Source organism: Aegilops tauschii, chromosome 4 (genome assembly GCF_002575655.3).
Source record: "Aegilops tauschii subsp. strangulata cultivar AL8/78 chromosome 4, Aet v6.0, whole genome shotgun sequence".
Lineage (NCBI taxonomy): Eukaryota > Viridiplantae > Streptophyta > Magnoliopsida > Poales > Poaceae > Aegilops > Aegilops tauschii.
This window is the reverse complement of record NC_053038.3, coordinates 49,936,195-49,960,679: the sequence shown is the minus strand read 5'-3', so window position 1 is coordinate 49,960,679 and position 24,485 is coordinate 49,936,195. Positions and strand designations below refer to the sequence as shown.

The 24,485-nt window shown below is 42.1% G+C and overlaps 1 protein-coding gene and 1 long non-coding RNA gene across 2 annotated transcripts; both read right to left on the bottom strand.

Moving 5' to 3' along the window:
- Window positions 1–3,866: 3,866 nt before the first annotated feature.
- On the bottom strand, window positions 3,867–7,032 carry LOC120962390 (uncharacterized). Its single transcript, XR_005753160.3, has 3 exons — window positions 6,378–7,032; window positions 4,760–6,275; window positions 3,867–4,680 (listed from the first exon to the last, which is right to left on the bottom strand). It is a non-coding gene; the product is annotated as an uncharacterized lncRNA (long non-coding RNA).
- A 1,726-nt stretch (window positions 7,033–8,758) lies between these two features.
- LOC123493622 (uncharacterized) lies at window positions 8,759–10,265 on the bottom strand. Its single transcript, XM_045227522.2, has one exon. The coding sequence runs from the start codon at window positions 10,197–10,199 to the stop codon at window positions 8,958–8,960; it is 1,242 nt and encodes a 413-aa protein (XP_045083457.1). The 5' UTR covers window positions 10,200–10,265; the 3' UTR covers window positions 8,759–8,957.
- Window positions 10,266–24,485: the final 14,220 nt, after the last annotated feature.

Sequence of the window (24,485 nt, the reverse complement as noted above, 5' to 3'; positions counted from 1 at the left end):
CCATGTCTCCGCTTAGAGAGGAGGAAATAAAACGAAAATATGTCCGGGGCCAACCTTTGGTCGAGCCCGAGGAGGTCAAGAACCTCCCAACGAGAATGTATGAATTGCATGATTGGTACATGAAAATTACCAAGAATTCCAATCGAGTGTCCCTCATGGTGCAAGTCGAGGAAGATCATTACTTCAATAAGAAAGCTCTGTCCGTTGAGTATTCAGAACTATTTCAGTTATTCAATCAAGATGTACTCGACAAATCTATCGTCAGTTGCTATTGTCTGTAAGTGATTTCTTTCTGTAATTTAAGTCTCAAGCTAGCTCTAGTGCTCATTGATTGATCATTAATTACCTGTAATTATATATATCCTCACTATATATTCTTTTCTGTGGTATTATGCAGGATGAAGATGTATGAAATGAAAAAAGCTGGACGCTATGGCATTGGGTTCATTGACCCAAATACCGTTAATGAATACACATGAAAATTGGAATGGTGTAGACAAGATGTAGAGAAAAACATGGTAGAGTTCTTGAAGCGCCTCAATAGCAATGAAGATATACTACTTCCTTACAACTTCGAGTGAGTCACACTGTCTTGTACTACAAATTCTGTTTTTGCTTACTAGCTAGATGTTAATAAGTGTACAGGGTTTAGGGTTATAGTTGATTAGTGTTATGCACATGCCCGCTTAATTTATACATGCAAACGTATGCGCATGCAGCTTCCATTGGATCTTGTTAGACATTAAAGTTGACGAAGGAAAAGTTGAAGTACTGGACTCACTACTTAAAAAAGATAGTGACAACAGCATGGTGAAGGGGATAGTCGACAGGTTATTTCAATCATTATTAACTATATCTCGGCCTATTTAGTTCTTCATTTCCTGATATAAATTATTTTTAATAACCCCTTTATTAATTTTCTTTGCCGGCGGGCAGGGCTTGGGCAAAGTACATCATGGTGACTCCAGGAAAATGGCGACAAAAGCTATGTTGGTATCGACCCAAGGTAAGTAATTAAGTAGTACTAGCTAGCTAGCTACCATCTCTTTAATTCTTGTTTCAATACCATTAATAAATTAACATGCTTGATTAATAATTATCTGATTAAATTCTATTCTCGTAAAGGCCCTGAAGCAGGCGCCGGGGACTGAAGTGTGTGCATACTACGTGCGAGAACATTCGCATGATGACGTCCGAAAGGAGCAGATCTGATAGACAGGGCTGGGTACGTTTGCCAGAACACTATTCACAAATCTTACATGATTGTCGATATCTAGTCACACAACTAATACACATGCATATTGATCTCCTTCTTAACAGTTCAAAGAGGTGCGGGACCAGCTCCTACCAACAGAGCGCATACGAGCACTTCAAGAGGAAATAGCGGGATTTTTGCTCGACCAGGTCATAGATCCCAAAGGAGAATACTATTACCCGCTACCGCCCCCATGAACCACTTGTCATCGTGCTCCGAAGGCACCAAGGCAACATGTAGGAGAAATTGTATATATATACATGTGTATGTGTGAATAATTAATGATGGTTGTGAGACATTCGATTATATATATATATGATCGGTTCTACGAGAAAATCTATTTATATATATGCATAACGTGTACAATATGTAGTATCGTAAAATACCAGCAAACAAAAAAGAATTAAATGGAAAACACAAAATTAATGGGAAAATAAAAATTAAAACCAAAACCCCCCCAAACATTTAGTACCGGTTGGTGTTACCAACCGGTACTAATGGTCTACCAGCACCCGGGCCTGGCTCGTGCCACGTGGTGGCACTTTAGCGTCGGTTCGTGCCGAACCGGTAGTAAAGGGGGGGGGGCCTTTAGTCTCCACTCTTTAGTGCCGGTTGCAGAACCGGCACTAAAGGCCCTTACGAACCGGCGCTAAAGCCCGGTTCTGCACTAGTGTGTCGAGCCGCTTGTCGAGGCCGTGAAGAAATTGCGTGGTGAGATCCACCTCGGTGACGACGTGGTCGATGTCAGCGAGGGCGTCGGTGAGGAGTTTGAGACGGCGGGCGTACTCCGACACCGATAGATCACCCTGCTTGAGGTTGCGGTATTGGCGGTTGAGGATCATGAAGCGGGCGTCGCGATTGGCGAGGAAGAAATCTTTGATCTTGTGCCAGAGGGCGTAGGTGGTGGTGGCTCCAACAACGTGGTCACACATGGTGTCTGAGAGAGTGGCATAGATCCACATAACGATGTGGGCGTCGAGCTCAAGGTATTGGGACGGAGCATTGGGAGGTGGAGGGTGGTCGAGGAGGTAGGAGACGCCGTAGCGAACCAGGACCATCAGGAAGAAAGTCTTCCACTTATGATAATTGTGATCGGCAGGATGGAGGAACTTAATGTGGTTCGTGATGTGATCACGGAAAATGGGATGTGGAGCGGCGGGGGCCGGCGGTGGCGCAAGGGGGGAGCCGGCGGTGGTGAAGAGAGGGGCGAACTGAGAAGCCGTGGCAGGGGAGGAGCCGCTGAAGAGGTTGGGGGACGTGCCGAAGACGAAGGGAGGGGTGGTCGAGGCGGTGGCCGGGGAGGTGCCGGCGGCAGGCGCCGAGGAGGAGGAGGAGAGGGTGCCCGGCGACGTGGCCGAGCTCGTGGTGGCGGAGGAGGAGGAGGAGGTGTCGTCCGCAGCCATGGAGAGAGTCCTTGCGACTGATACCAAATTGGGAAGTGATCATGCAAAATTCCCTTGATTGATTCTGTTACACATCAGGGTATACATAGAGAGGGAGAGAGAGTCCCGAGAGATGTGGCACGCAGGCCCTCAGATCCTACAATCTAGGATCGTTACAACATGCCAATATAACGTTACAAGTGGTACAAAAATACACAAGTTAACACTAGAATGGGTATGGTTGAAGTTAGATTTTTTTCCTGGAGCTAGAAATGATCTCTCTTTTCCAGCTTCCACTGACCACTCTTCCTATGTTTTGTTACCGTTTGGGGGTGTTCTGTCCGTCCTCTCATTTGTAAGTTTTTTTGTTTGGTTTCATTCAGTTTGTTCTATTTTTTCATTTGTTTTCTTATTTATCTTTACATTTATCACTTTTTATTGAGTGAATTCTGTTTTTTACCCCCTACTTTGACATTTTTGACACTAATTACCCTATTTAGCAAGATTTCATCTGTTTTATCCCATTTAGCAAAAGTTCTACCACAATTTACCCTATTTTAAATTTTGTGAGCGTTTTGATGGGCAGGTCCACCTGGCATGGCACATTGATGGTTTTTACCTGCCTATTTTTCTCCATGCTGAACCGGTCCTCGTAGTTTCTCTCGACCGGGGCGTCCCGATATGATCGCATCAGAGCAGGTCGCTCGCATCCAACGCACAACACCTGAGTCGGGCCGCACCACTTTGGCCTCCAATATTCACGGCACGCATGGCTCGCCTTTTTTCGAATTACACGCGCGATCCTGCCGCAAACCAAGAAGTAAAAGAATTTTGATAATATTCAAAATGTTGGAGGAAACTTTAAATTAGGGGTCATGTGTATACACGTGATCTTCTAATCAGCATATTAGTTCTGTTACAATCAAACGCCTCACCGGCCAATGCATGAGTTAGGAAGTTTTTTTTTAGAATGTATTAATGTTTCTTATAATTCATGAATAAATATTCAATTAATGAATTTATTAAGTTTTGGAACACTTTAAAATTTACGAACATTTTATAAATTTGGATATGCAGTCTTCATAAAATGTCCATGTGCCTTTTAAAAAGCTTTCACGCATTTCCACAAATTTGTTCACATATTTTAATAAATCATTTATACTTTTTTATAGAAGCGTTCATGCATTTTTTTAACTTGTTCATAATTTTCCTAGAGATGTTCATATTTTTAGAGATAAATCACACTTTTTGAAGAAAACTTTCCACCTGTTTTATTATAAAGCAGTTTTAGTGTGATCAATAATGTGACCATACTCAAGCTGGAGGTGGCTAAATAAAAAATACATACAATTTGTAGTCTGTACAAATATTATGTCATTGCCTAAGTTTGACCACATAATCTTGATGAAGTAGATGTAGTGTCATGCATGTACTCTAAACATTCTGCTACACATGCATAAATCTAGTTTAATATGCACAATCGGGAAATAATAAACAAAACTGATATTTAAACATATTTCAACAGCTTGTCAGCATGGTTTTTGAGTCGCTGATTAGTCGCTGTATAGTCGCCGACTAATCGCCAAGTCGTTTTCCAAAAATCAGGGCGACTCGCGACTATACAACGACTATACAGCGACTTTCGTCGACTATACGCCGAGCCGCAGGGCTCGCGGCGACTCGCCAAGTCACGACTCAAAAACCTTGCTTGTCAGTGCCTAACGGCAAGTGGCCACAGACAGAATGTTTTTTTTAACCGGACAAAGACAGAAAGGTTCAATTTCTTGTCAAAACAATGAATGCCTTGGAAGACAATGCTTATTTACCAGAAGAATGAATTGATCGACAAACTTTTTTGCTTGATCCTGCAAAAGCATACTATGGAGGAGACAGATATGAGGAGGTATTATACTATTGTTTTTGCATTGTAAAAGTGAATTAAAATAGTACTCACAGAAGTGGGAAGAGTAGCGATGTGAAAACACTCATCTGGTGATTCAGACTCAAAAAGGCGAAGTAAGTAATGATATTGATCAACTATACCTGCCATGTGATGTTTTAGAACAAGAAGTAGAACTTGCACAAAATAAGATTATTCGTGCACAAGAAGAAATAAACCCACCTCTACAGAAATACTGTACATGGTGAAAAACAAGGCATCTAATATTTCGAGTATGTTTCATTCTCCGAGTCGGACAGCATGAAATGGCCTATTCCCACGTGTATGGACTTCCCTCAGCACTATCATACCGAACGAAACAAGATGGTGAGCAGGAATTCAATGGCGTCAATGTTTCAACCATCAATTTTAGCAGCATTTCCATTTGGTGCATGCCTACACAAAGAATAATGGACAAGATTTTTTTTTGTAAAGAACTTCTATAATTCTGGCGCCAGTTGCACGGAAAAAAAATCCAACTTAAAATGAAAAGTGCAGAGAGTGAAGTTGTACAAAGCAACACCTCTGGGTGGTCAGGTTGACCTCTGATAGAATCTTTTCTGTTAGGTTAAATGTCATATAAAGGGTGTCCAATGCACAACATCTGAAGAAATACCAAATTGACTGCTAGTACCATCAGTAACATCTGGCTCTATTGAGCTTCTGTCCTCACACGAACGCCTGACCAGAATATCAGCTTGTTTCTGCCTGTTCCCTTCGAAATCGATTTGCTGGTTCAGAGAAATGGTAGAAGTTCATCATACTTTTATCTTTGAAGTAGTAGGCTGGGGCTCCGTAGAAGCTGTATCCTCGTGAGGTTTGGCATCTGCATTTCTTGAACTTGCATTGCAGGAGGTTACAGAGGTGATTTGTTGAAGGAAGCTCTTTTCGAGATCCCAGCTTTAAACCTTTTCAGGGAACTCTTCTAAACATGGACCATTTCTGTTGAAGGAAGGAAGTGGGTGATTTGTTGGTATAACTGAGAAGGACTTCTGTTCCTGTAATCTCATATTCTTTTGCCCATGGTCTGATCAACCATAACCTCAACTGGCAGTTCTTTCCGAGACCCCTGTTAACCTTTTCGGCGAATTTTTCTGAACATGGATCCTTTATGTTCAAGGAAGGAGTTGAGAAGGACTTCTGTTGATGTACTTCCATGTCCTTGTTTCCTATTGTTTGATCTACTTTGTCCTCAATCGACGGTTCTTTTGGAGATCCTAGCATAAGACCTTTATTTGAAGCGCCCACTAACCTTTGAAACTGGTCATTGGAACTTTGGGAACACAACCTTACACTTTTGTCTGAAAACAGCCTTTCATGTAGAAGATTCGAGCACTCCTTTCTCTTTTGTGGTAAAATTGTCTCTGTTAGCAATCATACCTTTTTATGATCAACCTTCATGATAGCTAAGTCCGCCTGCTGATCATGATTCTGAAGAAAATTAGCAGAAGCAGGAGTACTTGATGCACTTTGTTCTCTATCACATTAGGCAGAATTGTTGATAATGGTAGAAGAGCATTGTGTAGTATCTTCAGGATCAGACACTACAGTTGATTTTGCATTGTCAACTTGTGGGGCATACTGCTGCACCTTCACAGGTGTCGCATTCCTTGGGCTTGCATTTTTCAGGAGGGCCAGGAGAAGTATTGAGAAGAGATGTATCTTTCATTCGATGTCCACCCTATAGACCTAAATCGATCTATTTGCATACAATTTGGCACAAAAGCGCAAGTTAAATTGCAGTACTTTCTAAAGTTAACAAAAGATTTGAGTAGGATCCAGGAACTGAAAATAGGGGTACCTTCTTAACAGGGTTGCAAAGCTTTTCAAGGCATGACTTATGGTCAAAATTAAGCCTGGGTTGCAAGGAATTAATGATGGTCGACTCGGCAATCTGAAATATGCATAAGAAAAATAAATCAGGTGGGATTTCGGAAGTAGTAGATGACAGTTAAACCTTGCCTTTCCAGGTTTACAGAAGTGCTGATCAATTGCTCATGATAAGTCCACAAAGCGTCCGCAATCAAGGAAAGATCATTGACAACACATTCAGTGCCCAATCTAAGAGCAATCCTGTTCAATTTGGGGAAGTCGTATTCTGAAGAATCACCCCCACTCGACAGGAAGGACCTGTAGTCCCGCACCTAGGTACATCACAATGTAAAGAAAGCCCACATCAGCAGAGATAATACATACATTAAAGTTGGAAAATATGACTTTAGCTAACCTCACAAACAATAATTCCGTTTTGGCATTTGCAAGGGATACCATGCAGGATATCTTTAGGCAGGCAGCCATACTCAATATCCTGTAAAAATACATTTATAAAGTATAAAATCCACAGATGATGCACTACAAGAAACTGTAACAGAAATAAGCAAGCCATCAGGACAACATAACTTGTTAAGGATGCTCTGAATAGAAATATTCCTTTCTGGGAGTAAACATGCAACCAAAGCTATCTGGTTCCCCCAAAGATAGAATATAACATGAAAGAAATAAAATGTACACTCCCACAAATATAAAATGTGCAGTGGCTCTATGAAATGTATGCATAATAATACTATACTCTGGTCTCATCAGCAAAAGGGAATAGTGTGGGTAACAAATTGCGACAGTCAAAATTCCCATAGTCTGGAGACTGGTGTGTTTGCCCCCGGCGCCCATAATTATGTTGCACTGGAATGGACTGCAAAATCTAGCACCCACTCCCAAGGGAAAGTGCTTACTCCTTTTTTACCTTCTTGCTGTTAACTCTGTAACTCGAAAACCGACTCATGATTAATCACCACCACCCCACCCTCTCCCCCCTGACATTGTGGAAACAAGCACCATACTCACAGAAAGCAAAGCTCTCGACGCCCTAGTATAGGGCTTCCCCTCTGGATCATCACCAATCAGAAACACAAGCATTCCTTGTACTGAAAAAACCAGATTCCATCATGAGCAACTGAGCATCATCAAGTAATAACAAACAAACAAACAAACAAACAGTAGCAGCAGCGGTCAGTGCGATTCGCATCGAGACCTTGTCGAGCCCACCGACCGAGTACCCATCCGGAAACAGGTTCAGCACAAAACGTCTCGAGGCCTGCAGCGCGTGATATTTAAGCTTCACCAGCTTGTCGTTGAGCAACATTTGAGTGAGTACGGAATAACAGATTAATGAAACAATCCTCGCGGAATCGGGCAGATAGGTCGGGACCTCACCGAAATCGGCAGGATCGGCTCCACTCACGCCGTGTACAGACGATCGGCCGACGATGCCGTTGCCACCAAGCCCCGTCCGCGCCACGGCGGCCTGCCCTGTTTTCAGACGGTAAATGTCCATATGCTCGCGGTCAAGACGAAATCTCGCGATACTTTTTGACAAATGTTGCAAGACATTCAAAGTTAGGGATTGATGGGAATGCCTATGGCAATTTGGTGAACTTGGAGAAAACATATGCAAGTTTGGAGTTGGGTGGCAATGTAGAGTTGAAGCCAAGCAGCTTGTGATATATTCATTTGTTAGTCCATAGGTTAGGGATGATGGGACTGACTATGGCAATATGGTAGACTGGGAAAAAACACGACGTATATTTGCTCCAGGGTGACAACATAGCGAAGCAATAATGCAATGAAGGAGGAGCTGAAGTTGAGGGGCTCGTGATAGATGCATTGTCGGCCTGTGGCAACACACGGGCATTAAACTAGCTAGTATGTGTAGGTATATGCAGAAGCGTTGGCCCTGATCATTGTCTCAAACTTGCCAATGATATAAATTCCATGAAAGTTGGCATGGTATTCTACTAGAATAACAAAATGACTGTATCTCACAAATATGCTGGCTAGATAGATGTTTGCTTGCCGTACATACCGCTGCAGTTCCTATGTTATTACAATACTAATGCTTGACTGATGTTGTGAAACAACAAATCACATTGTCTGATCAGGGTAAACCTTGCTTGCAACATTTTTTCATAGTTCTACAGTTACCATCAATGTTGCTCTGGTGTTTATGCTCATCATCATGACTCGCACTTAACAACAGCAAAATTATAGCAACAATCACACAACGGCAGATCTAGTAGCTTCATTTTTCGTTGAGTTTCTATCTTTTGCTTCAAACAAATATGTTGTAGATAATCAAAGTTACTATGTTCTGCTACTAAAAAAGATTAAACAAATGGACAGAACCACTAAACAAACCGAACAGAACACAATGAGCAAAGAACAATAAGCAGAGTCGAGGTACACAGTGTTTTGGTCTACATTATCAACCCACCAAAAAGTCGAAGTACAATAAGCAAATATCAACAACGGGTTAAACAATAACTATGACTCAGATGCGTCCAGATCCAACGGCACGGCAAATCGCACGACAACTTCTTGTACAGAACTAAACTTCAACCGGAAAAAACCATGCCGGAAACCGCTGGCTATCCCATGTTAGCTTTACACTCCGCCACACTGACACCGGTATCAAAGGCATGATCGTCTTGTTTACCATGTTGTAGACGGCAGAGTGGCGAAGGGGATTGCCATGATCGACCAAGAAGTAGATACAATCTCCTTGAGCTCCATCAACATCACAAGCACGAAAAGACTTGGAGCACGGCGTGCCCACAAAGAGCGCCCGGCCCTGGAGACTGCGGGCCTTCTTCCACTGGCCAAGACGGGGACCGTCCCTGAGGTCCGCCTCGAACACCTGGAACCGACAAGTCAATTTGTTATGGCCAGTTCGGAGGAAACGTCTCCTCACCATCAGCAGCTTGCCATTGGATTCCACTAGATATTGCTCGACTTTCTCGTCTGACTTAGGGTCGTCGAAAAGATCCTTAAGATACATATCCGGTAGTAGGTCAGGGGGCCATATCCATGATGTGTATGCCTTCACTTGGGGTTCGACGCCGGGCGGCGTTGGCTTATCGAGGCAGCCATCTCTGAGATCGACGGCGACAAGCTCCTGGAACATGTGAACATTAGCGTACATCTTCCCTTGAAAAAAGGCGATGTCGAGGATGGTGGATTTCTCCCGCATCACAAGGCACGAGTTGATCTCGCCGGCCGATCGGCATGTAGAAATAAAGACTCTGGATTTAGAGCAGTTACTGGCTAGAACGGCCACAACGCGATGATGATTCGGTAAGGATGCCACGGAGGACATAACCACCTTCTTGATCTTCATATTGTCATACGACTTGCGATCCAACTTGTCAGACTTCTTCTCGTCGCAGGGATTTACCATGTGAGACTGCAGGAGAGCAGCCAGCTCGGGGAGAGGCGTCGCGGCGCCGGAGAATCCGTTGACCACGAAGCACCGCCCGTCGTTGTGGTGGAGGAAGAACATATTGTCGCCGGCGCTGTAGCAGGGGCCGCCGTCGTCGTCTGGAATACGCAGACGGTGCGTGTTCTTGTTGGCGAAGTCCAAGACGGTGCCGCCCGGGAGGGCGAGCCAGGGGAGCGGGCGACGGGGCGGAGGCTGGAGCGTGGCGCGCGTGCGCCATGGGCGGCAGACGGCGCGGAGGCGGAGGCGGACGCGGTCGGCGAGGGACGGGAGCCGGGAGAGGACTTTGCGCAGGAGACCTCTCCGTAGGTTAGGCCACCCGGATTGGCATTGACGTTCCGTCGACGCCGCCATCACGCCGCAACTCGGGGATCGGAAGAAATTAGGGTTTCGGCTCACGGGGGAGCACGTTTCGTTTATTTTATCTTGTGGGGAATATGATACCAATACGAGTACCAATTTAAGGGCGATCCTATACCCTTTTTTTAAGAAACGGGCGTGGCTGGGCCGGCCCAGTTCAGCGTCTGCGCACCGTTTGTAACGGGAGTGCTTGTGTGGTTTTCCGCGCGGGTTTTACTTTGATTCTGTTTTTTCGTTTTCCCAGAAAATCATCAAGAATATTTATAATCAAACACGTGGAATGTTTTATGTTTCTCAAAAAAAATGTGGAAAGTTTTCTTCAAAAAGTGTGATTATCTCTAAAAATATGAACGTTTCTAGGAAAATTATGAACAAGTTAAAAAAATGCATAAACACTTCTATAAAAAAGTATAAATGATTTATTAAAATAAGTGAACAAATTTGTGGAAATGCGTGAAAGCTTTTTAAAAGCCACATGAACATTTTCTGAAGATTGCACATCCAAATTTATAAAATGTTCCAAAACTTAATAAATTCATGATTGAATAATTATTCATGAATTCTAAGAAATGTTAATACATTCCAAAATTTTCTTATGAATTAAAAAATTTGAAACAGAAAAATAAAAATAAAAAGGAGTGAATTCCATTTTTACATTTGATTTTGACATTTTTGATACTAGTTACCCCATTTAGCGAGATTTCATCCGTTTTACCCCATTTAGCAAAAGTTCTGCCACGATTTTGAAGAAAATATGCCCTAGAGGCAATAACAAAGTTGTTATTTATATTTCCTTATATCATGATAAATGTTTATTATTCATGCTAGAATTATATTAACCGGAAACTTGACACATGTATGAATACATAGACAAAACACCGTGTCCCTAGTAAGCCTCTACTAGACAAGCTCGTTAATCAAAGATGGTTAAGTTTCCTAACCATAGACATGTGTTGTCATTTGATGAACGAGATCACATCATTAGGAGAATGATGTGATGGACAAGACCCATCCGTTAGCTTAGCACAATGATCGTTAAGTTTTATTACTATTGCTTTCTTCATGTCATATACATATTCCTTTGACTATGAGATTATGCAACTCCCGGATATCGGAGGAATACCTTGTGTGCTATCAAACGTCACAACGTAACTGGGTGATTATAAAGATGCTCTACAGGTATCTCCGAAGGTGTTTGTTGGGTTGGCATAGATCGAGATTAGGATATGTCACTCCGAGTATCAGAGAGGTATCTCTGGACCTTCTCGGTAATGCACATCATGATAAGCCTTGCAAGCAATGTGACTAATGAGTTAGTTACGGGATGATGTATTACGGAACGAGTAAAGAGACTTGTCGGTAACGAGATTGAACTAGGTATGAAGATACCGACGATCGAATCTCGGGCAAGTAACATACCGAAGACAAAGGAAATAACGTATGTTGTCATAACGGTTCGACTGATAATGATTGATATATAGGATGATAGTATTCGGACACCGGAAGTGTTCCGGGATGTATCGGGTACATATCGGAGTACCGGGGAGGTTACCGGAACCCCCCCCCCCCCCCGAGGAAGATATGGGCCATATGGGCCATAGGAGGGGAGCACACCAGCCCACAAGGGGTGGCGCCCCCCTCTTATGGTAGGAGGCCGAATAGGAGAAGGAGGTGGGGGTTCGGCCCCCCTTTCCTTCCTCCTTCCCTCTTCCCTCTTTTCCCCCTCCGGTAAAAGGAAAGGGGGAAGGCCGAATTGGACAATGGGCCCAAGTAGGATTCCTCCTACTTGGGCACGCCCTAGGCTGCCTCTCTCCCCCTCCCTCCTTTATATACATGGGGAGGGGGCGCCTAGAACACAAATCAACCATTGTTAGCCGTGTGCGGCGCCCCCCTCCACAGTTTACGCCTCCGGTCATATTCACGTAGTGCTTAGGCGAAGCACTGCGCGGATCACTTCACCATCACCGTCACCACGCTGCTGTGCTGACAGAACCCTCCCTCGACACTTTGCTGGATCAAGAGTTCAAAGGACGTCATCGAGCTGAACGTGTGCAGAACTCGGAGGTGTGGTACGTTCGGTGCTTGATCGGTCGAAACGAGAAGAAGTTCGACTACATCAACCGCGTTGTCAAACGCTTCCGCTTTTGGTCTACGAGGGTACGTGCACACTCTCCCCCTCTCATTGCTATGCATCTCCTAGATAGATCTTGCGTGAGCGTAGGAATTTTTTTGAATTTGCATGCTACGTTCCCCAACAGTGGCATCCGAGCCAGGTTTGTGCGTAGATGATATGCATGAGTAGAACACAAAGAGTTGTGGGCGATGATCATCATACTGCTTACCACCAACATCTTATTTTGATTCGGCGGTATTGTTGGATGAAGCGACCTGGACCAACCTTACATGACCACGTTCATGAGACCGGTTCCACCGATAGACATGCAACTAGTTTTGCATAAAGGTGGTTGGCGGGTGTCTGTTTCTCCAACTTTAGTTGAATCGAATTTGACTGCGGCCGGTCCTTGTTGAAGGTTAAAACAACAAACTTGATAAATCACCGTTGTGGTTTTGATGCGTAGGTAAGAACAGTTCTTACTAGAAGCCCGTAGCAGCCACGTAAAACTTGCAACAACAAAGTAGAGGACGTCTAACTTGTTTTTGCAGGGCATGTTGTGATGTGATATGGTCAAGACATGATGTGATATACATTATTGTATGAGATGATCATGTTTTATAAAATTTATCGGCAACTGGCAGGAGCCTTATGGTTGTCGCTTTATTGTATGAAATGCAAACGCCATGTAATTGCTTTACTTTATCACTATGCGTTAGCGATAGTTGTAGAAGCAATAGTTGACGAGACGACAACGGCGCTATGATGGAGATCAAGGTATCAAGTCGGTGACGATGGAAATCATGACGGTGCTTTGGAGATGGAGATCAAAGGCACAAGATGATGATGGCCATATCATGTCACATATTTTGATTGCATGTGATGTTTTATCTTTTATGCATCTTATTTTGCTTAGTATGGCGGTAGCATTATAAGATGATCCCTTACTAAAATTTCAAGGTATAAGTGTTCTCCCTGAGTATGCATCGTTGCGATAGTTCGTCGTGCCGAGACACCATGTGATGATCGGGTGTGATAAGCTCTACGTTCACATACAACGGGTGCAAGACAGTTTTGCACATGCGGAATACTCGGGTTAAACTTGACGAGCCTAGCATGTACAGACATGGCCTCGGAACACTGGAGACCGAAAGGTCGAACGTGAATCATATAGTAGATACGATCAACCTAGAGATGTTCACCATTGAAAACTACTCCATCTCACGTGATGATCGGACATGGTTTAGTTGATATGGATCACATGATCATTTAGATGACTCGAGGGATGTCTATCTAAGTGGGATTTCTTAAGTAATATGATTAATTGAATTTAATTTATCATGAACTTAGTCTTGATAGTTTTTGCATTTTAATGGCCCGTGCTACCGTTCCCTTGAATTTTAATGCGTTCCTAGAGAAAGCTAAGCTGAAAATGATGGTAGCAACTACACGGACTGGGTCCGTAACTTGAGGATTATCCTCATTGCTGCACAGAAGAATTATGTCCTTGATGCACTGCTAGGTGACAAGCCCCCTCCCGCTAATGTAGACTCTTTGAACATCTTGCAGACGCGGTCTGATGACTACTCTATAGTTCAGTGTGCCATACTCTACGGCTTAGAATCGGGACTTCAAAGACGTTTTGAACGTCATGGACCATATGAGATGTTCCAGGAGTTGAAGTTAATATTTCAAGCAAATGCCCGAGTTGAGAGATATGAAGTCTCCAACAAGTTCTATAGCTGCAAGATGGAGGAGAACAGTTCTGTCAGTGAACACATACTCAGAATGTCTGGGTATCATAACCACTTGAATTAGCTGGGAGTTAATCTTCCAGATGATAGTGTTATTGACAGGGTTCTTCAATCACTGCCACCAAGCTACAAAGGCTTCGTGATGTACTATAATATGCAAGGGATGGATAAGAAAATTCCCGAGCTCTTCGCTATGCTCAAAGCTGCGGAGGTAGAAATCAAGAAAGAGCATCAAGTGTTGATGGTTAACAAGACTACTAGTTTCAAGAAAAAGGGCAAGGGAAAGAAGGGGAACTTCAAGAAGAATGGCAAGCAAGTGGTCACTCTCGGGAAGAAGCCCAAGTCTAGACCCAAGCCTGAAACTGAGTGTTTCTACTGCAAAGGGACTGGTCACTGGAAGCAGAACTGCCCCAAGAATTTGGCAGATAAGAAGGATGGCAGAGTGAACAAAGGTATATTTGATATACATGTTATTGATGTGTACTGATAGGTCTCCAACGTATCTACTTTTCCTAACGCTTTTCCTCTTGTTTTGGACTCTAATTTGCATGATTTGAATGAAACTAACCCCGGATTGACATTGTTTTCAGCAGAACTACCATGGTGTTGTTTTTGTGCAGAAATAAAAGTTCTCGAAATGGAACGAAACTTTGCGAGGATTTTTTATACAATAAAAGAGAATTTCTGGAGCCAAGAGTCACCTGAGGGGGGGCACTGATACGTGTCCATCGTATCTACTTTTCCAAACTCTTTTGCCCTTGTTTTGGACCCTAACTTGCATGATTTGAATGGAACTAACCCGGACTGACGCTATTTTCAGCAGAATTGCCATGGTGTTATTTTTGTGCAGAATAAAAAGTTCTCCGAATGACCTGAAACTTCTCGGAGATAACTTTTGGAATTAATAAAAAATATTGGCAAAAGAATCAGCAGAAGGGGGCCAACACACTGGTCACAAGGGTGGGGGTGCGCCCACCCCCCTGGGCGCGCCCTTCGACCTTGTGGGCCCCCTGGATCTCCACCAACCTCAACTCCAACTCCATATATTCACTTTCGGGGAGAAAAAAATCAGAGAGAAGGATTCATCGCATTTTACGATACGAAGCCGTCGCCAAGCCTTGTTCTTCCTCGGGAGGGCAGATCTGGAGTCCGTTTGGGGCTCCGGAGAGGGGAATCCGTCGCCATCGTCATCATCAACCATCCTCCATCACCAATTTCATGATGCTCACCACCGTGCGTGAGTAATTCCATCGTAGGCTTGTTGGACCGTGATGGGTTGGATGAGATTTACCATGTAATCGAGTTAGTTTTGTTAGGGTTTGATCCCTAGTATCCACTATGTTCTAAGATTGATGTTGCTATGACTTTGCTATGCTTAATGCTTGTCACTAGGGCCCGAGTGCCATGAATTCAGATCTGAACCCTTTATGTTTTCATGAATATATTTGTGTTCTTAATTGATCCGATATTGCAAGTTATAGTCACCTACTACGTGTTATGATCCGGCAACCTCGGAGTGACAATAGTCGGGACCACTCCCGATGATGACCGTAGTTTGAGGAGTTCATGTATTCACTAAGTGCTAATGCTTTGGTCCATGATAACCCACAAGTATAGGGGATCACAACAGTTTTCGAGGGTAGAGTATTCAACCCAAATTTATTGATTCGACACAAGGGGAGCCAAAGAATATTCTCAAGTATTAGCAGTTGAGTTGTCAATTCAACCACACCTGAAAGACTTAATATATCCAGCAAGGTATTTAGTAGCAAAGTAGTATGGAAGTAACGGTAACGGTGACAAAAGTAACAATAGCATTTTTTGTAGCAATCGTAACAGTGGCAACGGAAAAGTAACTAAGCAAAGATCAATATGTGAAAAGCTCATACGCAATGGATCAATGATGGATAATTATGTCGGATGCGATCCCTCATGCAATAGTTATAACATAGGGTGACACAGAACTAGCTCCAGTTCAACAATGTAATGTAGGCATGTATTCCGAATATAGTCATACGTGCTTATGGAAAAGAACTTGCATGACATCTTTTGTCCTACCCTCCCGCGGGAGCGGGGTCCTATTGGAAACTAAGGGATATTAAGGCCTCCTTTTAATAGAGTACCAGACCAAAGCTTTAGCACTTAGTGAATAAATGAACTCCTCAAACTACGGTCATCACCGGGAGTGGTCCCGATTATTGTCACTTCGGGGTTGCCGGATCATAACACATAGTAGGTGACTATTGACTTGCAAGATAGGATCGAGAACTCACATATATTCATGAAAACATAATAGGTTCAGATATGAAATCATGGCACTCGGGCCCTAGTGACAAGCATTAAGCATGGCAAAGTCATAGCAACATCAATCTTAGAACATAATGGATACTAGGGATCAAACCCTAACAAAAATAACTCGATTACATGGTAAATCTCATCCAACCCATCACCGTCCAGCAAGCCTATGATGGGATTACTCACGCACGACGGTGAGCATCATGAAATTGGTGATGGAGGATGGTTGATGACGATGGCGACGAATTCCCCTCTCCGGAGCCCCGAACGGACTCCAGATTAGCCCTCCCGAGGAAGATTAGGGCTTGGCGGCCGCTCCGTATCGTAAAACGCGATGAATCATTCTCTATGATTTTTTTCTCCCTGAAATTGAATATATGGAGTTGGGGTTGAGGTCGGTGGAGTCCCAGGGGGCCCATGAGGCAGGGGCGCGCCCCAGGGGGGGCGCCCTTCACCCTCGTGGACAGGGTGTGGGCCCCCTGATACTGATTCTTTCGCCAATATTTTTCATAAATTCCAAAACGTGTCTCCGTGGATTTTCAGGTCATTCCGAGAACTTTTATTTCTGCACAAAAATAACATCATGGCAGTTCTGCTGAAAACAGCGTCAGTCCTGGTTAGTTCCATTCAAATCATGCAAGTTAAAGTCCAAAAGAAGGGCAAAAGTGTTTGGAAAAGTAGATACGTTGGAGGCATATCAACTCCCCCAAGCTTAAACCTTTGGTTGTCCTCAAGCAATTCAGTTGACAAATTGAAAGTGATAAAGAAAAACTTTTGCAAACTCTGTTTGATCTTGTTGTTGCAAATATGTAAAGCCAGCATTCAAGTTTTCAGCAAAGATTATGAACTAACCATATTCTCAATAACATTTAGGTCTCATGTTTACTCATATCAATGGCATAATCAACTAGCAAGCAATAATAATAAATCTCGGATGACAACACTTTCTCAAAACAATCATAACATGATATAACAAGATGGTATCTCGCTAGCCCTTTCTGAGACCGCAAAACATAAATGCAGAGCACCCCTGAAGATCAAGGACTGACTAGACATTGTAATTCATGGTAAAAGAGATCCAGTCATAGTCATACTCAATGTGAATTAATAGCAATGCATGCGAATGACAGCGGTGCTCTCCAACTGGTGCTTTTTAATAAGAGGATGATGACTCAACATAAAAGTAAATAGATAGGCCCTTCGCAGAGGGAAGCAGGGATTTGCAGAGGTGCCAGAGCTCGAGTTTTGAAATAGAGATAAATAATATTTTGAGCGGCATACTTTCATTGTCAACATAACAACCAAGAGATGGCGATATCTTCCATGCTACACACATTATAGGCGGTTCCCAAACAGAATGGTAAAGTTTATACTCCCCCACCACCAACAAACATCAATCCATGGCTTGTCCGAAACAACGGGTGCCGTCCAACTAACAACAATCCTGGGGGAGTTTTGTTTGCAATTATTTTGATTTGATTTGAGCATGGGACTGGGCATCCCGGTTACCGGCCATTTTCTCGTGAATGGTGAGCGGAGTCCACTCATCGTGACAATAACTCACCTAGCATGGAAGATATAGACAGCCCTAGTTGATACATGAGCTATTCGAGCATACAAAACAAAATTTCATTTGAAGGTTTAGAGTTTGGCACATACAAATTTACTTGGAACGGCAGGTAAATACCGCATATAGGAAGGTATGGTGGACTCATATGGAATAACTTTGGGGTTTATGAAAGTGGATGCACAAGCAGTATTCCCGCTTAGTACAAGTGAAGGCTAGAAAGAGACTGGGAAGCGACCAACTAGAGAGCGACAACAGTCATGAACATGCATAATTAAGATTAATCAACAATGAGTGCAAGCATGAGTAGGATATAAATCACCGTGAACATAAATATCGTGGAGGCTATGTTGATTTTGTTTCAACTACATGCGTGAACATGTGCCAAGTCAAGCCACTCGAATCGTTCAAAGGAGGATACCACCCTATCATACCACATCACAACCATTTTAATAGCATGTTGACACGCAAGGTAAACCATTATAAACTCCTAGCTAATTAAGCATGACATGAGCAACTATAATCTCTAATTGTCACTGCAAACATGTTTCATTCATAATAGGCTGAATCAGGAATGATGAACTAATCATATTTACAAAAACAAGATAGGTCGAGTTCATACCAGCTTCTCTCATCTCACTCAGTCCATCATATATCGTCATTATTGCCTTTCACTCGCACGACCGAACGGTGTGGATAATAATAATAGTGCACGTGCATTGGACTAAGCTGGAATCTGCAAGCATTTAATACAAGGGAGAAGACAAGGTAATATGGGCTCTTGGTTAAATCAACAATAATGCATATGAGAGCCACTCAACATTTTCATCATGGTCTTCTCCTCTCGACCTCCAAAGAAAAGAAATAAAACTATTTACACGGGAAAGCTCCCAACAAGCAAAAGAAGAACGATAAATCTTTTTGGGTTTTGTTTTAATTACTACTACTACAGGCATGGAAAGTAAACTAGCTAAAAGCTACAACTAATTTTTTTGTTTTTCTTAAGTTTCTTCAAACACACAAGAAGAAGGCTTAGAAAAGAAAATAAACTAGCATGGATAGTACAATGAAAAAGTATGAGCACCGACAACTAGAATGAGTGTGTGAACATGAATGTAATGTCGGTGAGAAATACGTACTCCCCCAAGCTTAGGATTTTGGCCTAAGTTGGTCTATGCCCACGGATCGAAGCTACTCTCTCCGGTGTACTGAGGAGGGTCCTCAGGGTGCCACTGGTTGGCGATCTCCTCCGGATCCCACCGATAAATAGACCGTCGATAAGGGTAAAGTGGTGGCTCAGGCTCTGGGACTTGTGTCAGCCTCCAGTATGCATAAATGGCCTCGGGCAAGATGAGGTACGTGTGTGAAAGTATGTGAAAAAAAGAGGGTGCAGGCAAGGTAATAGTCTCACAGTGAGTTTTATCAAATATCAAATTATACTTAAGCATCTTCTTCTTATTTTTAACAATAAATTCATGTGCTACCATACTCTTATAATCTAGAAAAATTGGGGGCAGCAACTTTTCCTCTTTCTCATAATGCCTAATAGGTATCTCAAAGTGTTTGGCAAGGCGTGAAGCAAAGATGCCTCCAAAGATGGGGCCCTTTGTACGATTCAGACTTAATCGTTTAGCAACAATAGCGCCTAAGCTGAAAGTTGTATCACGAAACAAAGCATGGCGCAAAATGACAAGATCAGGAGCACTAAAATTTTCACTATTCCCGCGACCAATTAAGCATGTACTAGCAAATCGCAAAGTAACGTAGAACAGGAAAATGTATACTAGTAATTCTTGCGTCGGAAACTTTCCTCGTTTCCCCTACAGAAATTCTATCAATAAATCCATCCACATCACTGCGATGTGGTTCCTCGATGCTGCCCACGAAGGGTATCTTGCAGACCCGACAAAAATCATGGAGTGATATCTCCTTAATCTCATCATATAAGTGATACTCCACTGAAGGTGGTGATTTCTTAGCATGGAAATAAAAATTTTGCATGAAAATATTAGTGAGTAGGAGATACTGTTCGCGCTGGTCGTGGAGGAAGTGGGTGAGGCCTGCATTCTCAGCCAAGTAATAAAAGTCATTGTAAATTCCGGCGGCTCTCAAGAACGCACCACAAGGCCATTTGCATGGCCGAACCTCCGCAATGCAAGGAAGATTGTATTTGGGCTTTTTATTCTCCTCATTCTGCTTATCCTTCGAGCTTTGGCTCGAAGAGCCCCTCAACAATCTATTCATCATTTTCTATCTCTGAAAAATTTCTGAAAATTTAGTGACTCAAAATAAAAGTGAACCAAACTCAACAAGATTGATAGCAACTACTCCCACAAGTGCCTAGAGGTTATATCATGCATTAAAACTACTTTTGACCATATAAATTTGACATGCAAGCTCAAGAACAGGGTCACCTTAGCAGCAAAAAATTGCAATAAATAAATCACTAGAACAAAAACTAATTGGACCATTGGAGGAGTCACATACCGAAGAACAATCCCCCAAAACAGTTTTGTGAATGGAGCTTTGAGCAAAGAGATCAAAAATGGCAGCAAGATGAGCTAGAACACGGGTTTGAGCTATGGGAGGAATTTTTCTGGAGGAAGACGAAGTGAGTGGGTGCTGGAATAAGTGGAGGGGGTCCACGTGGGGCCCACAAGGTAGGGGGGCGCGCCCTAGGGGGGTGGGCGCGCCCTGTGCCCTCGTGGCCAAATGGTGGCCCCCCTGGTGTGTTCTCAGTGCCAGAAATTCTTAAATATTCTACAAAAAATCATATTTCATTTTCAGGACATTTGGAGAACTTTTATTTTCGGGGTATTTTTATTGCAAGGATAATTCAGAAAATAGACAGAAAATACTATTTTTGCTTTATTTAATCTAAATAACAGAAAGTAAAAGGAGGGTACAGAGAGTTGTGCTTTCTAACTTCATCCATCTCGTGCTCATCAAAAGGAATCCACTAACAAGGTTGATCAAGTCATGTTAACAAACTCTTTCCGAATAACATGAAACTGGAGAATTTTCGAATAACACTAGGTTACCTCAACGAGGATATGCATGTCCGCAACAATAACAATATCATATTTCTTCTTGACAGTAGGAAGAGGGATTCAAAACCTCCAATAGTAATCGTTGAAATTTTTCCAGTAGAATTGATACCGTGGACTTGAGGTTGTTTCTTCGGAAAGTGTACCGTATGCTCAGTACCATTAACATGAAAAGTGACATTGCCTTTGTTGCAATCAATAACAGCCCCTGTAGTATTCAAAAAGGGTCTACCAAGGATAATCGACATACTATCTTCCTCGGGAATATCAAGAATAACAAAGTCCGTTAAAATAGTAACGTTTGCAACCACAACAGGCACATCCTCACAAATACCGACAGGTATAGTAGTTGATTTATCGGCCATTTGCAAAGATATTTCAGTAGGTGTCAACTTATTCAAATCAAGTCTACGATATAAAGAAAGAGGCATAACACTAACACCGGCTCCAAGATCACATAAAGCAGTTTTAACATAGTTTCTTTTAATGGAGCATGGTATAGTTGGTACTCCTGGATCTCCTAGTTTCTTTGGTATTCCACCTTTAAAAGTATAATTGGCAAGCATGGTGGAAATTTCAGCTTCCGGTATCTTTCTTTTATTTGTAACAATATCTTTCATATACTTAGAATAAGGATTCATTTTAAGCATATCAGTCAAACGCATACGCAAAAAGATAGGTCTAATCATTTCAGCAAAGCGCTCAAAATCCTCATCATCCTTTTTCTTGGATGGTTTAGGAGGAAAAGGCATGGGTTTTTGAACCCATGGTTCTCTTTCTTTACTGTGCTTCCTAGCAATGAAGTCTCTCTTATCATAACGTTGATTCTTTGATTGTGGGTTATCAAGATCAACAGCAGGTTGAATTTCTACATCATTGTTATTGCTAGGTTGAGCATCAACATGAACATCATCATTATCACTAGGTTCATGTTCATTACCAGATTGTGTTTCAGCATCAGAAATAGAAATATCATTGGGATTCTCAGGTGTGTCAACAACAAGTTCACTAGAAGCATGCAAAGTCCTATCATTTTTCTTTTTCTTCTTCTTAGAAGGACTAGGTGCATCAACATTAGTTCTCTGAGAATCTTGCTCAACTCTCTTAGGGTGGCCCTCAGGATACAAAGGTTCCTGAGTCATTCTACCCCCTCTAGTCACAACTCTAACAAAATTATCATTTTTCTTATTATTTAATTCATTGAGCAAATCATCTTGTGCTTTAAGCACTTGTTCTACCTGAGTGGTAACCATAGAAGCATGTTTACTAATAAGTTTAAGGTCACCTTTAACTCTAGACATATAATCACTCAAGTGTTCAACCATATAAGCATTACGTTTCAATTGTCTACCAACATAAGCATTGAAGTTTTCTTGTTTAACAATAAAATTATCAAACTCATCCAAGCATTGGCTAGCAGACTTATTACGAGGAATATCACCTTCGTCAAATCTATAGAGAGAATTTACCTTTACTACCTGTGTCGGGTTATTAAGACCATGTATTTCTTCAATAGGTGGTAAATTCTTAGCATCTTCAGCTTTAATACCCTTTTCTTTCATAGATTTCTTTGCCTCTTGCATATCTTCAGGACTAAGAAATAGAATACCCCTTTTCTTCGGAGTTGGCTTAGGAGTTGGTTCAGGAAGTGTCCAATCATTATCATTACTCAATATATTATTCAATAGCAATTCAGCTTGCTCAACTGTTCTTTCCCTGAAAACACAACCAGCACAACTATCCAGGTGGTCTCTGGAAGAATCGGTTAGTCCACTATAAAAGATATCAAGTATTTCAATTTTCTTGAGAGGATTATCAGGCAAATCATTAAGTAAACGGAGAAGCCTCCCCAAGCTTGTGGGAGACTCTCTTCTTCAATTCGCACAAAATTATATATTTCCCTTAAGGCAGCTTGTGTTCTTATGAGGAGGGAAATATTTAGGAGAGAAGTAATAAATCATATCCTGGGGACTACGCACACAGCCAGGAGCAAGAGAATTAAACCATGTTTTAGCATCACCCTTTAATGAGAACGGAAATAACTTAAGGATATAGTAGTAACGAATTTTTTCCTCATGAGTGAATGGGGTGGCTATAGCATTTAATTTAGTAATATGTGCCACAACAGTTTCAGATTCATAGCCATAAAAAGGATCATATTCAACCAAAGTAATTAACTCAGGATCGACAGAGAAATCATAATCCTTATCAGAAATACAGATAGGTGAAGTAGCAAAAGCAGGGTCATATTTCATTCTAGCATTCAAAGACTTTTCTTTCAGCTTAGCTAATAGTTTCTTAAGATCATATCTATCTTTGCAAGCAAAAAGGTCTCTAGCAGTTTCTTCATCCATAACATAACCCTCAGGCACATCAGGCAATTCATATCTAAGGGGAGAATCTTCATCATCACTTTCATCAATATTATCTGTTTCAATAATTTCATTCTCTCTAACCCTAGCAAGTTGTTCATCAAGAAATTCACCTAATGGCACAATATTATCAAGCATAGAAGTAGTTTCATCATAAGCATCATGCATAGCAGAAGTGGCATCATCAATAACATGCTACATATCAGAATCAATAACAGGTGTAGGTGTCGCAAATTTACTCATAACAGAAGGTGAATCAAGTAAAGAGCTAGATGGCAGTTCCTTACCTCCCCTCGTAGTTGAGGGAAAAATCTTGGTCCTTTCATCTTTCAAGTTCCTCATAGTGATCAACAGATATAAATCCCAAGTGACTCAAAGAATAGAGCTATGCTCCCCGGCAATGGCGCCAGAAAATAGTCTTGATAACCCACCAGTATAGGGGATCACAACAGTTTTCGAGGGTAGAGTATCCAACCCAAATTTATTGATTCGATACAAGGGGAGCCAAAGAATATTCTCAAGTATTAGCAGTTGAGTTGCCAATTCAACCACACCTGAAATACTTAATATCTGCAGCAAAGTATTTAGTAGCAAAGTAGTATGGAAGTAATGGTAACGGCGGCAAAAGTACAATAGCAGTTTTTGTAGCAATCGTAACAGTGGCAACAGAAAAGTAACTAAGTAAAGATCAATATGTGAAAAGCTCGTAGGCAATGGATCAATGATGGATAGTTATGTCGGATGCGATCCCTCATGCAACAGTTATAACATAGGGTGACGCAGAACTAGCTCCAGTTCATCAATGTAATGTAGGCATGTATTCCGAATATAGTCATACGTGCTTATGGAAAAGAACTTGCATGACATCTTTTGTCCTACCCTCCTGTGGCAGCGGGGTCATATTGGAAACTAAGGAATATTAAGGCCTCCTTTTAATAGAGTACCGGACCAAAGCATTAACACTTAGTGAATACATGAACTCCTCAAACTACGGTCATCACCAGGAGTGGTCCCGATTATCGTCACTTTGGGGTTGCCGGATCATAACACATAGTAGGTGACTATTGACTTGCAAGATAGGATCAAGAACTCACATATATTCATGAAAACATAATAGGTTCAGATATGAAAT

What these genes read in the sequence shown, in the direction of transcription:
- LOC123493622 (XM_045227522.2), bottom strand. Translation starts at nt 10,199, where the DNA reads ATGGCGGCGTCGACGGAACGTCAATGCCAATCCGGGTGGCCTAACCTA.